Raw genomic sequence first — 15,705 nt, 5'->3', positions numbered from 1 at the left:
TACTACTGTAAGACATCAATGCAATTTCCACTGGATTTGCTGGCAGTTTTGGTATTGATTCTAAGTAAGTTTAGGCCTACGATCTAACTGGAATTTAGCAACTGATTTATTGAGTGCTGCACTGATTGACTGGTTCAGCCTCATGCAGAGAATGAAAACTGGTCTTTCACATCACATTCACCATGAAATGGCCATTGTCATCTGCTGGGGAGCACTTTGGAAAAGTACTGTTCCGAAGTACTTATGTCCACTTCATAGCATATCCAATATTGTCATTAACTGGCTGAACAAAAGCTTGGGATAAGAACGGCAAACTGGGTACTGATTAGACATTTTCCAGTTCTTCTGTTCATGTGGAGATATTTAGAAGAAATGAGGTATCTGGGCAGTTTTCTGTTTCAGCAGTATGTCAGACACAGATAGTCAGTCATAGTACTTGGGATTTTTAAGTGTAGGTCAGCAGCTTATCCAACAGGCAGGCAATAATTAAATTGCACTTGACCAGATCAAGATTTTGGCTGCCAAACAACAGGATTTTTCCCAGCTTGATTTGAAAGAGTCATTTAAAGCTATAGTGTTAAAAAAAACCTCAACTATTAGGTTTATAAAATTTTTCATTTAAAAGCATTTGGTAAATCACAGATATATACATTTTAGTTTCACTGAAATGCAATATTCTAACACACACACAAAAAAATTAATGCTAAGAATAAACATTCTGGGGAGAGAACGTATAATTACAAAGATTCAAATTAATCAAATCTGATTTTTAAACAAGTAAGTCAGTATACACTCTATAAAATATCTATACAGTTATTTTACTTAATTTCAGTTCAGACTTCATAGTTGGTAGCAGTTAACAAATGTCTAACCTACACAATGAAATCAGCATTATAGAACAAATTTTTTTGATATATTGCTACATTCCCATTTAAAATTAATTTCAACATACGGGAGAGAAATGAGCTACAGGAAAGAAAGGAGAGGAAAAATTCAAGAGCAAACAAGAAATGGTATGATACAATCTTTTATTAACCCACATACTGCAACCAGCAGATTTGATAACATTGTCTCTTGAGCTTCAACTATCAGATAACATCTGGCAAATGATGTTTGTAAGTCCTGTTACACAACATCTTCTGGCTTCTCAGTGTCATCTAGGGGAGTGATATGTGACTAGAATAACACATTTTAGACTGCCTGTTTCTGTCATGCTCGTACAGATTTTCAGTAATGGATATGCCACAGAGATCAGTTTACTTGAATCTGACTTTAGTTGGTAATTCTGTTCTCGTAATCTTGCTTTTGACTCAAGCAACCTTTCTTAACACGGATCTTCACTGGATGTTATATGTAGTCCTTTGACAACAAAGTATTCAAATAACCTTTATATATATAATGTGTAACAATCTCTGAAGTAATATTTTTTAAATGTTTGTCAGAAGCACTTACTTACTAATATCTACAATTTTGCAATGACTTTCTTTCCTTTCAGATGGTACTGTGGGTTACCCTAAAATTGAAAAAAATTCTTTAATCAAGAGTGCGTTTAGTTTGTGTAGCATAGATCAAAACATTTTGTCTCTCTGAAGTCAAATTCTCCTCTACAAAACTATCTGAGGAAACACGAGTGTGCCAGACACTCATTTACCCAGCGAGATGCAGAGCACTCTGTGATCGCGCAAACAAGGTGCATTTAACATAACTGAGCAGAATCTTCAGAGCAAGGACACTACGAGAGCCTTGGGTCTCTTGAGCTAAAAAGATAGCAAATATTTGTGCTATTTATTATACCATGCATTTTTAATACGAAACTGCAAGTGTCTGTCTTGAGAATTGCTCTCTAAGGGCAGATATAGTTTTGCTGACAGTAACGTTACATGATTTGATTACAAACGACTAGCACATTTTTAACGAAAGGTCCTGAATTAAAATGTACGTCCATGCTGTTGTGCAGAGCTCTTAGGTCAGATGGGAAATACCACAGCAGATCAGAGTACAAGGGCAAATCCAGCATCTGACTTTATGATGTGAACAGAGTTGCATCCTTAAATAGAGAAGAATTTGTTCTTTGTAGATGAAATCTACTCTTTTCTGTATTGTATAAAGTTAGAGATACTGCTTTTATGCATCAGATTATAGTTATTAAATAAACACTGGAATTCAGTGAAACTATTTTAGTTTAAAAAAAAAAAAAAAAAAAAAAAAAAAGACTTTAGATGCTAAGAAGAGAAGAGGGGTTAAGGAAGCCCGTAGTCTTCATTGAGTAATCACAAAAGCCAGTTTTAAAGTAGTTTTAAATATCTTCTTATTTGCTCTAAATTAAAATTGTGACATTTTTAATTATAGCATATAATTGCTAGCAAATAATTAAAGGTTACTCTGCTTTTGAATCACAGGAAAAGAAAGGAAAGGAAATCAGCCAGATAATACAAACAGAAAAAATGTAATAAAATGATAACGATGTGGCAGGTTCACAAGGAAACTAAACTTCTTAAAGTCTATTCTTCCTAAATCCCATTCTTCTGCTTAAATTCTTATTTACTTCAATTGATGTCTCACCACCACTAAACATCATTATGCTTGGTCATAAATGTATTAAGAAAATAAATGAAATGAGAACACACACACTTTCAGTTGTCTGCAGATTGCTGAATAAATGGATGAGGTTGCGAAGAGTAAATAAATTAGTGATAAATAGCCATAACCACCAATGACATACAGCATAGAAGACAAGTAAGTGGTACAGGTAGCTACTTCTAGATCCTGGCTTCTGTTGAATTCCAAATTCAGTATGGCTTTTCCAATGTACCTCCATAGAACAGATAGTTCAATACTTAATAAATAAATAAATGAATAAAGCTCCTTTTCCTGTCAATAATCATAGAATCATAGAATCAGTAAGGTTGGAAGGGACCTCTGGAGATCATCTAGTTCAACCTCCTGCTCAGCATGGTCTAATAATCATTCTTCTCAAAAAGTTGTTCTCAAGTGCATCTCCACCTTAATTTTAAGAACCCAGCTGGCAATGGATGCAGTACTATAACTTTAAGTAACAGAAATGTGATAAAAATCCACAGAAAAGCTTATTTTATATTCAAAACACAAAATCCAAGGACAGAACCGATAATCATTGCAAATTGTTGCAGAAACAGTGTCATTTAATTTTACGAGTAACAAACCTGATCAACACACTGAGTTAGACTGAAAAACTTATCCAAATGAATTTAGCTACAAGCTACAGGTGAAGAAAATCATACATATTTACATACAGAGAATATTTTCATTTCAGATATTTCTGAGGTGTTTTTGAAGGACAGGTATAGCTAGAAGAGACAGGAGGACAGACAAATTGCTAATTACAGTGTTCTAACTTCAAACAAAAAATTCAATTTACTGTAGCAGAATATGAAAGTAGGAGAAAACAGGAAGTTAATGAATGAGCTGAGCCTTTTAAAGGCTATATTAACTTTCATTGAATAGGCAAACACAAAACTGATATCTATTACAGAATGACACAGAATCACAAAATAGTTGGGGCTCAGAAAGGACCTTTGGAAATCGTCTGATCCAGCCACTCTGCTTTAACAAGATCTGCTAGAGCTGATTGCCCAGGACCGTTTCTGATCAGGTTTTAAATGTCTCCAGGGATGAAGACTCCACAACTTCCCAGAGTAACCTGCTCAACCACCCTCACCATGAAAAAGTGTTTTCTTATCTACCTTTCTATCTCTTTGTTATCTCTTCCATATTGACCACATCGTTTGAATAAATGTATGAAACTATTTTTTAGTTTGTGAAGAGCACTGAAGAAGTAGTAGTTCAGTTCTCCAAAATAAACAAATATTTCTGTTTGACTTAATTCAGTAGATGGCAGGTAGAGGAGAGTATTTGAATATGTACACTTTTAAGTAAATTCTTAAGTTAGAAATTTCAGAGATTTAGACACACGCTTAATGGTAGTCTTGTCCTTAAATTCTTTGCCAGATTGGGACTAGTTTTATTGGGTTTTTTTGTGCCTACTCTAAGTTTAAGCAAATGTTCTTTGGAATTATCCTTGGGCATATAAGAAAGTAATTTCAGAAATTTGATGGATTCATAGCGCTAATTTATAGTAGCTGTTATTCTTACCAGCCTGAGAGCCTGCATGAAACAAAACCTTTTTGCAGAGAACAAAAATAAAGTCACCTAACATTTGAACTTGCAACAATAAAAAATATGTGCAAATTGAAAATATCTACACATTGAATATAAATTGAACAAAGACAACTTATTGACTTTACTCCCTCCCCCCAAAAAAAAATAAATAAATAAAAGTAATGTAATGTCATTCTGCAGGTGAAGAGGATTTCAAACATTTACAGGAATGAAAATTATCTGACAATTTTTTGCAAAGTTATCTAATAAAACACCTACAAGATGCACGGGAAATTACATTGTTCGACATACAGAAACAGACCGGCATGGGGCTGGCAACTTCTGGAACTTTAGACAGGAGTGTTGTACTCTTGTGACATCCTATATTTGGTGACTGAACTTTTTTGTCAATCCTACCATATTGTCCTAAAAAATTTGCTAGTTATGAGATTTTAGGGGTGTATCTCTGCACAAAGATACTGAATATTAGAATAAAAAGAATCTTTAACCTGCCATGGGTTCACAGATGTTAAACAGCACTCGTAATAACCAGATGACTCTTGCATGGACCATTTTCATGATCATATGCATTTTAGTCATACATTTTCATATTTTAAAGTTTGGATTATTTTAGATAGTGATTAAAAGATGCAACTGCTCATTTCCTCAATTTGTCATGTTCATTTTTAGAATAATTACACCTGCATTTATTATATACATATATTTATTATATGGATATCATAAACTAGTTAAAGTTACTGAGATAGAGTTTATTCATTACTTCTTACTGTATATATAAAATAAAGATCTTTATACATAGTAAAGTTGTCAGTAACTTGAGGTAGAAAAGAATTATACACAGAAAGAGCAAAAAAAATACAGATAAACATAAGCAGATAGAAATTTGGTTCAGGCTCTTGATTTTCCACAGACTTCTTGTGTAGTTGTACACACATTGCCTAGAATCAGCAGTACAGATGAGATCTTCTTCTCTGAAATCTTTGGATTTCATATGGAAAAAAATATGAGTGGTACTATTTCTCTATCTTACAAGAGTAGTATGATAGTGTATACATTAAAGACTGTAAGATCTGGACTATCACAATAAAAAGAGAGGGGAAGAGAAAGAGTGGGAGACATGAAATATGTAGAAATTCTAATGGGACAGGTAAAGGTTTAATCAAAAATAAGATAGGGCAGATATCTTTTAAAGCTGAAGAGGGTATAATTTACTTTTGGACGTGTACACCAAAGAATCTCAAATGTGATACTGAAGATGAAAGAATTACACAGTCTACATTTCTCAAAAATCAATAAACAAATCAACTGATCATATCCATCAATATCAGAAAAGATAAGGTGACCATATACACTCACTAGTATTTCAAATATACAAAAAGATTTTTCAATAACAGTCAGCAAGTACTGGTAAGCAGAAGAGACTCTCTGGATTGATCACTTGACAAAAATATCAATATGTACTACCCTAAGAAAATGAACCAATGCTGAACAGTTATTAAGTGTACACACTAAAGGCTGAGGGCCCATATATTTGAATTTAATACACATAACAAACTATTGCACATTACACAAATATTAAATTCTAGAAATAGAAACTTTACTGACTTCCTGAAATACTACAACAAGAAGAATCAGAGCCCCTAATCGTTGGGCAACAAACACTTCACACTTAGTTACAGAGCACTGGGAGCTTTTTAACAAGGCAAGCTTTAACAAGTTTGCATATATCTCTTTAAAGGGAATTAGGGAGCTAGAAGAGTTTTTCAAAGAGCAAAAAAATCTGCCAAGGAAAGCTAAATATGTCAATAAAGAGCCTTATTTATTGTTGTCAGAATTGAGAAATACTTCAAAAAGAGAACAGAAAAATCAACATAGCTACTCAAACCTACACAATTATCAAATTAACAAATACTCCTGAACGATAAAAGATATAAACAGATTTTCATATCTAACATAAAAACACTATTTTCTGTATGGCCAGCTGAAGAATCAGGCCACTTGCAATCCTGCACCATAATAGAAAATAGTTTCTCTGCCTAACAGAAGGGCCACAGCCATGCTGATGAGACAAAAGTACTGAGGTGATTGTCAAGATTTATTGGCTACACTTGTAACGCCTCAGAAACCTGTAGATACAGTGCATAAAGATGGAAATTCAACCCCTTAAGGAATGGGTAAGGAAAGAAAGAGAACTGTTTCAGTGTCAGCAGGATTGCTGCAGACATCCACATTACCAAGGTCAACAGTGTTGCCAGGAGGAGGCCAAAACACAATCATCCAAAAGCGCATCCCAGTAAGAGCTAATAGAAAATATACCAGATATAGAAGTCAAATGAACTATAACAGACTTTGAAAAGTATTCAAAAACTCCTCACTCATTACATAGCAGGGGAAAAGTTTCTCATTTTTTTCCCAGAAAATGTATATGTTAAAATTTTGGAGGAAAAATATAAAATGAGATACATAGCACGTTTTGGAGGCATTCTTCTGAATACATACAAGCTCAATAAAGAACAAGTTGGTTTCAAGAACTCATGGAAGATGCATACCCAGGCTTTCTGTACAGCGCACGCTCCATGTTATCTTCCCTGCTCTGCCATTTCCAAGACTTTCGCAGACATTACAGACAAATCAAGAATTAATATGGGAAAAGGCATAGTCCAGGTCTTACCAGTCATTTCCCCATCTAGGAATAGTGCTTAAAGCAAAGAACAATCACTCCAGATCAAACATGAAGCCCACCTAACTCAGTGTTGTATCTATGCAAAGAATAAGAGAATAAGAAAAGGACCATATATTAGGAAAACCCTCTCATTCTTCTAATATTTAGTTTTCATTATTCTATAAGAAGTAATAACATAAACTAAATGGGAATGGTGTTATAAAAATACAGCTTAGTCTAAATTTTTTTTTCTAGTATTATTTTTGAATACACATCCAAGTGTGTTAAAGGTTTCTCCCAGACGTTTCTGAAGAGCCAGACTCTGTCAGAGGCATGTGGGACCTCTGTAAATAATACTTATCCATGTGACACCATAATCATCTACACTGTGTGTCAAGAGAAGTGTTTCCTGTGGAGGTAGGAAAAAATCACTCATGCCTGTACTACTGTTCATTATCCTAGTGAAATCTCATCTGGAAGTCTGTGTTCAGCTTGTCATTCCAGGGGGATGAACTGAAACTGCAATGGGTATGGAAAAGGGATTTGAGGGAGGAGGGAAGTACTGATAGCTAGAAAAAAAGAGTTTAAGTCACAAAACGATGGTAGAGGACATTGTCTTGCAGTGCCTGTATTGCAAAGCAAACTCAAATCTTAAGAAAAAGGATATCACCATCATCTCTAAGCCCGTGTCACAGTGCCTTGTACCCCCAGTGAGAAAAGAACGATCAAAGCTAACAAGTGGCATTGGTACAAGAACAAACACATAAAAGGGCACTTGATGAAAAATAACTTTAGGCAAGCAATCAGGAAAACACTCCTTATAGTTACAGCATCAGGTCCTGGGAATGATTTTCCATGGGAAAGGCTGGAGCAAAAACAACCTCAACAACATTCTCGACATCAACAACAAATCCATCAACAAAGGGATATGGTTTCGACATTTATGACAGGAGTCAGAAACATGAGGTCTGCGGTCCCAGAGTGAGGCAGCGCTACGTGATTTAGAAGAACCCTTCACTCCTACAATTATATATGGTAAACGCAATTGCAAGCCTAACATCCCTGGTACATGCATCTCCTACTAAACCATGAGATAGGAATTTTTTTTTCTCCTAATTTTAGAATATTTAAAACCATATGTTTTATTTCTATTTTTGTTATGTTTATAATGAAACTCAACACAGAAGTCATTTTTAAGTTTTCAGCTTCTTTTGGTAAGAAATATGATATTCCAGCATTCAGATATTTTTAAAACAGGAATTTCTGTAGTTGTCTTTTGAGTACTATATAAATAAAAATGTAACTATGCAATTATGTGCATAAAAAGGGGCATTATGAGACTTAAGCATCCTGTGAGATCTTTTAGATACTAATTGCTCTGCATAAAGAATTCTTTTTCACTTAAAATTTAAAATAAACATATTATCTTATTAGCTTCTCATATCTATTGTACTGAAATATTCTGTGCATAGTCCTGCAATTCATGGAAGTTCATGGAACTTATGGAACTGCACAGTGCAAACTAAATTCCCTTGAAGAGGCAATATTTATGTAGCTGATCATGATTTTCATTGCAACATGTAAATACATCATCCTAGATGTTACAGTGAAATCACTCTTGTTCATAAGACCAGAAGGCCTAATACATTGTAAATGACAATATAGTGGTGCCAGACTATAGCACACTTCTATGAACACAATAAAAATTCACAGACCAAGGAAGTTGCATATAACAATTTGAATTGCTGATGACTAGAACTCTCAACAATCAAATAAATTCACACTTTTCTAAAAGCATCAGATCTACTTTGCTGGCTCAAAAGTTTAAAGGAAGAGTTAGTCATTTCTCACAATTTCAAACACACTGTGAAAAGAGCTCACAAAGAAAAAGGTTGATTCAGTCACATTCACATGGCTCTGAGATGGCTTACTGTTCCTTGAGAAGCTTAAATTGGAATTAAACATCAACTGAAAAATATTGTAACTGATGTTAACTTGGAAACAATGAGACTAAGTTCAGAAGAGAACAAGAAAATAAAGCAATCAACTTCCAGAAGCACTTTTCAACTGTTCCAAGAGCCTGGGAAATTCCCCTTCCTCAAATACACACAAAGGAGGACATGGACATTCGATGTCAAAATGTATTAGATAGTATCTTATTTCAGTGCTTTACAATTGCCTGTACAGATTCACATAAAATTTTTCTTGAATTCTGAAAATTGGAACTTCTCTTCCATCTGAATCAGGAAGAATCACTCACCTGTTTTTGTTTGTTTGTTTGTTTGTTTTGTTTTGTTTTGTTTTGTTTTTTATCAGGATAGATGATATCATATCATTATACTATTACTCTGATATTCTATAGCTACTTACTCCAATGTAAAATGGATGCACAAGTACTATTATTGTGATTAGACAGTGTTTTATGTCCCACTTTTCAGGGCATAAGAGTATAAAGCCTTTTCTCTTTCCACTATAAAACAGTTGAACAAAAGTATTACAGACTGACCGTTTTATTAATGAGGCTAAATAAAAACACAGATGGTTTCTACCAAGTGATGAAACTGAAAGTAATGATGTGCTATCTTAAGCCACTGTCCTGCAAAATCAGAGACCAGGATAAACAGAAATCTGATTATTCTAGCTGAGTAAGAAAGCTCAAATAAATATATCATCTCTCTGTCTGAATCCTTGCCTACACTGAAAAACTGACTCATATTAAAGACTGGTTGTCAGGAACAAGTCCCCATGAAACAATACTTGCAACGTCAAGTTTGGACTAGCCAAAAACCGTGACTCAACAGCATCTCAGAAAAAGCTTTTGAGACATAACTTTTTAGGAGAAGTGAGGATAATAGAGCAAGCGATCATAGAGAGTGATCTATGTGCACAGTTTACAATTCCAACAATTACTCCAACTCCATAACTCTAGGCGTCAAGCAAATTAGGATATATGAAAGGCTGAGTAATCAAAAAATATTACTCTTTTCCTTAGCCAGGATTATTCCATGTAATTTCCCTTTTTAGGCCTTAATTCAAACTAGTTTAACATACCTTAGGTGACAGGACTCTTTCCATTACAGAGCTTCATTGGAAAACTGTTCCCATATAATCTAACTGATCTTTTTCTTCTTCATATTCATCCAGTTAGCTGTTTTTGTACATCCTGAAGACGTAGCAAATGATTTCTCCCCTGCTTCTCCATTCAAATAACTATAAATGGCTAGAGCTTTAATTTAGCCAAGTTCTTTACTTAATAATTCTTTAAACCTTGCCCTGCACACACACCCCCTCTCAACACCACACTTCTGGTCCTCACCATCAGACCGGAAAGCCTCCTACACAGACTGCGATCCGGCAGAGCCCACTGCCAGGTGGAGGCCACAAAACACATCTTTCCTGGGCCTCTGGCTGCCCTAGTCACCTACAGCCTCTACTTGCAATCACAGCCTTGTGATTCTTTAAAGAGAGATTAGCTGAGAATTTTCTTGAGATCCCTGCTTTCTAAATAGTGTAGTTACAGGCATAGTTTTCACCCAAGATGGAGCTAAGGTGTCTCAGGAGATAATTTCTGGAGGCAACAGAATTCTGCTCTATTTTACTGTTTTATATGTTCTTGAAAGTTGTCATCTTTTTTAGTGATTTAACAGTCCCTCCTTCATCTTCGGAGATTTGGACAAGAGATTAAATCCATGCCTGCATAATCAAGGACTGGTCAAGCAATTCAACCAGAATGAAAACTGTATCCCATTACTGGCGATCAGGGAGGCAGCAGTGCTATTTTGCACTTGTCAGATTAATCATACTCTCATTTTGGCCAATATTCCTAGAAACTCTTTTATCATTTGCAGAGCTTCATTTTGAAAGCTATGAAAAGAGATATCTATTCCATCTGAAGTCTCAAATAATTTATGCTGCCACAGCAATTTACCAGCATTGATCTTTGTGTAGAAATCCACCTTACATCACTATAAGAGGAATGAGGATAAAACATGGTTCCTGAAATTGTTTTTCATTTGAGGGTTTTTTAGACAGTATAGGTTGCAGACTGTGCTATGAGCAATCTTTTCAACCATTATACATATCCCTTTGAAACAAGAAGGACATGAAATCTAAAGCAAAGGACCTTGGAGGGAAATGGAAAGGAACATGGTAGAAGCCCACAGAGCTTTTGTAATGGAGATAAAAATTTAACTCACTTTTCAGAGACAAGTATGTGTGGATATAGTAAAATTTCACCTATGATTTTTGCATTTACAACAGGTACATATGTCTGTCTACCAGATAAATAGCTTGTTCTCTACAGAAATTCTGTTGCTATTTAAATCTTCAAAATATGCTTTCCCTCTGGAAAATAGTATCCTTGATTTAAAAAAAAAAATAAATGAAAAAAGAAACTACTCTGGCTAATTTTATAGCTATTTTCCTTGCATCAGAGAAATAAAGCTGCACAGAGGAACACTCAGGTAGTCCTGGTATTTTCTATGATGTTACTGGAATAATTAAGCAAGCAGAATTTGGGGCCAGTTAATTTTAGCAGATATTCCAAAGAATATTGTTCCACTTAACTCAACAATTTAACTAAAACAATAGATACATAATTGACAAAATTACATAGTAATTACAGCGCTTCAGTGCATGCTATATTAAGGTATGACTCATCACTCAATACATAAGGTACAGAACTACGTCAAATCCAGTAGTGCAGGGCAGCGTAATGTAGCTGCAGCCAAAAATGAAGTTTAAGATCAACAATCTCTTGCTTGGAAGGGGAGGGGGGAATATTTAACTGGATGTATGACAATGAATTTTGTTTTACTTTAATGAATTACATTAAAAATTTGACAAAGAAGGAATAAATGTACGATTAAATTAAGATGTTACATCTTTTTCAGAAATATTTAATACATGTTGCTATTTGAACCTCACAATTTCTCTGGCAATATACGTAATACTTTGTTTTATTGGAAAAGGAGAATTATTCCACTCCTCAATGGGCAAATGGCTGGTGAAGTGAAAAAGCAATAATGGAATTTTACGAGATAATTACATTTTTATTAGAATACTTTATCGATAGTCATTTTGAAGGAAAATTTTTACAACAATCAAGCACAAACCACATACCTTCCCATGTAATATTCTGAATGATTTTCTGTAATAGAATTCTATTGAAAACAACTCTTTCAAAAACTGCAGACACCGCATATATGCATCTTAGACAAAAATGTATTGAAAATTTCTTCCTTGAGTGAGCCTGACCTATTATGCAGAAGATATATGTCTTATATCTTTTTTCCTATCTTTTAATAGTTTCTTTAAGATCAAACATAGTCCCTATTATAAGTATTATTCAGTAGCACAATTATACATCATTAACAAAGTTACTATGTTAAGCTTTTTCTTCCAAAAAGAGTAATATTTTGTACTCACCAGGTGTAAAATTATATCGAGCAGAAAAACCCATAGATTCCAGCTCACCGTCAGCAAAAAATTTAATCCATAGGAATCTGCCACTGGATTTTATCATAGGTGGATTTTGCTGTCCACAGAAACGTCCAATGATTGGGGAAAAGCCAAAAGGTCCATCGCGTACTTCAATATGGTCAAATTTACACTCCCAAGAAGGTTCTATGGAATATTTTTCATCGAAGTGTAGTTCAATACATTGTCTAGGGGCAGCTAGAGGTGAAAATAAAATGATCTTATTATTTTCTAAACCAAGACCCTTCAAACTTGAAAAAAAATATCAAAAATAAAATTAAATATCAAAAGTTAAACAGAATCAAATATTCCAGTTTTCTATTTTTCCTTAAAAACAATACTTTCTATATTTGAAAATTATGACATCTGTGCCTTTCTAGATTTTACACTATTAGCTTACTTGTCTATTCTTCTCCTTTAAATATGTGTTCATGATATTATTTCCTAGGGAAACTAAGAGAGTTATCTACAGTGTAAAGTAAAAATATATTTTAGGAACAACTAGTCTGAATAAAAAAACTCTTTAAGAATCTTATTTAACTGGAAAACTAGTCTTTTCTGATATTTGGGGAGAACATCAATCAGAATATTTTTTACCTAGTACTCACAAAGATGAAGAAATTCTGATCAGGACTGTACTATAACATTAAGGATAAATTCTATCCTTATGTATATACTGAAGTCAGTAATAGGCCTGAGTATAAATGACACAGCAGAATTATTCGTCACTTCACTTGAAACATAAGTAAATTGTCATGTAAAAAAATGAATAAGGATGTAGCAAAATTAATTATCTAACTAATGAGAAAACAGTATTCTACTGAAAACCTTGAGGAAACTCTGAAGTGATCACTATATTAGACATAAAAAATATATATTCATAGATATTAAGACCTATGGGGCTCACAATGGTCTCTTACAAAATAAAAGGGACATAATTGCCCTGGCATCCCCTTTACAAAGAGAATTAAATCACTGATGGACCCACAGCATTTTGCTGAACAGGAAAAACAACAAAATTTTGTCTACAAATTTTAAAACATGCAACATCCCTGGGATGTGCTGCCCCTATCCTTAATCCCTCCCACAGCAAAAAAACACACTCCTTGAGCACGCGGCTCCCAGATCATGGTAGGATATATGTTTTTCTTGAGAGACTTGTCCACTAAGGCAACAGTTTCCTGTACCATTGCATTCTCTGCTGCTCACGCAATCATGTCCTTAGCTTTGCACATGCCGGTGTTACCGTGAGCTTTGCCTGAATTACTATTCTTTTCACATTAAAACATGAAAGACCAAACCCCAAGCCTAGTGCATGAGCTTAACATAGCAACTGCTGCCACTCATGCGGTCAGTATCCTTTCATTTCTTTCAACAGAAATAATGAAGACAGTATCAGAGACTATTGCTGTGCAGCCAAAACCTAGATCATATGTATATTCTGAAATGCTTTAAACTGAAAACTTTTGGAAAAAGCTTATTATTTAAGAAGGCAGACTAATTAGAATGAACTAAGTAAGTAGACATTAGGTATAGCTTACAATCTACATAAGAGCACTCAATCAGATCCCATTTAAAACTATACCATGTAAACAAAGGTGATATAATTTTATGAGACTTATTGAAGAAATGAATTAATAGAACATTCAGGTTAGCTCAGAAGAAAGACACGTTTTACTAGCTTTATTTCTACTATTAGCATAAATGGATGACTCATTTAAATATTTATTTTAAAGTAGAAAAGAAACTTTAGGTACTGTTATCCTTTTGAAGAAACTTACAGTTGGAGAATACTTACTATTAACTCTTTGTTATTTACACAAATTCATGGGAAATTGATACATACATATTTCTCTCACAGGTGAAAACCCTGTGATCTTTGTGCCCATACAAATTCAACTGCAAAATCAAAATCTAATACTTTACAAAGAAATGCACAAAATATACAGCTCCTAGAAATGAAAATACTTTGCAAGAGTGAAAGAATTTTACTAAATTAAAATGAGAGAATAAAGTTTGTAAAGAAAATCTTATAAATGCTACCATAGGCAAGGTCTGAAGACCAAAGTGGATGTTTAGATTGACTAGCTGGAAGACTTCATTGACTAATTTTATTCAGATGTTTCTACCCTTAACCTTACATATTCATAACAAATATTGATTTAAAACTTAACTAAGCAGAGCTGAGAACACCTGTCAGGCCTGGACCGTATATTGCATGCTCCTATTCCATTTAAGAAGATTTGTTGAGATCTACTGATCATTCATCTAGGGACTGCAGAGTCAGGTGTCAGGAACTCCAAACTGGCAAGGCTTAATCCTAAGGTAATCTTAAAAATGTTTATTAAGTAAAAGTCCTGAGCATCTTATATACTTAACTGTTCAAACACAATGTCATTAACCTACCTAATTTCTAGTTTTACAGACTAGGCATGAGGACATATTCTGATAGTATTGTTAGTGTTGAATAGCATCTTACCACAATGTATAGCTACTCTGCTTCCCATGGCAACAAAGAGAGATATCTGCTTCAAAAACGACCTTTGCCATTGCTCTGGTGTATACGCCATTAACACAACATTTTTGTTCTTACTAAACTTCCAATGTTAGGAATTCACTATTCCATTTCATACTAAGAGGCTTGTCAGCGCTGCTCCGAGATCAAATGCTTAACGGACCTTCTCTGGATCCAAGATTTATTTAACATATGTTAAAAATGCGTAAGGCCCCTCTCGGAGTTACAGCAAGTTCATTTGATATGATTTTGATAAGGAGCCTTAAAATCCATTGCAGATTAGTGTCACATAAAAGGAGTCTTTGTGGGTAAATGAGAATCAGGTCTACAGACTCAGGGGTAAAGAGCTATTGAATCAGTGGAAACGCACCCTGAAAAAAAGACTGCGCTATGTTCACATCCTTCATACAGTTCTCTGAATGTTATATTGCCCTCTAGTTTTAGGATCAAGATGCAGCTATAGTTTACTTGATTCTGCTTTTATTTATTTTTCAACAAAGTCAAGACAGGGCTTTTCCTAGTGAAGCTCAGTGCTTGGTAAAGGATCAGAGAGAATCACGTCAGCTTAGGGAGTGCTCAAGGAAGTTTCTACTTCCCCCAGGCAGAGGCTGCTCCACTTTCAGAAAGGAAGCACCAACCATTCATTAGGGCTGGGTCTCCAGGCTGGAGCTGGAGTACTGGTGCTTCACACTCCTTAATCATTAAAATGACCCCTGGCATGATTTTGACTCATGCCAATAAGAACTGCCAAAACACATTCTTAGATATGATGCGAGGTTTGCACCAGCCAAGGACCATTCCCAATAAACGATCTGGATGTGTACTCTGTGCTAGGGAAGGTAAAAGAAAAAGTTTGGCTGTATATATGTGATTATACCAGTCAGCCTCAAGG

The 15,705-nt window shown here is 34.7% G+C and overlaps 1 protein-coding gene across 1 annotated transcript in view; it reads right to left on the bottom strand.

The window, feature by feature from the left end:
- NETO1 (neuropilin and tolloid like 1) overlaps nt 1-15,705 on the bottom strand; it is a 63,454-nt gene that overhangs the window by 37,334 nt on the left and 10,415 nt on the right. Inside the window, exon 4 of the mRNA XM_062568096.1 lies at nt 12,248-12,496. Within this exon, the coding sequence (XP_062424080.1) occupies nt 12,248-12,496 (249 nt within the window). The remainder of the gene's footprint in view (nt 1-12,247; nt 12,497-15,705) is intronic.

Source organism: Rhea pennata, chromosome 2, assembly GCF_028389875.1.
Source record: "Rhea pennata isolate bPtePen1 chromosome 2, bPtePen1.pri, whole genome shotgun sequence".
NCBI classification, from domain to species: domain Eukaryota; kingdom Metazoa; phylum Chordata; class Aves; order Rheiformes; family Rheidae; genus Rhea; species Rhea pennata.
This window is presented reverse-complemented; position numbering and strand designations above follow the sequence as displayed.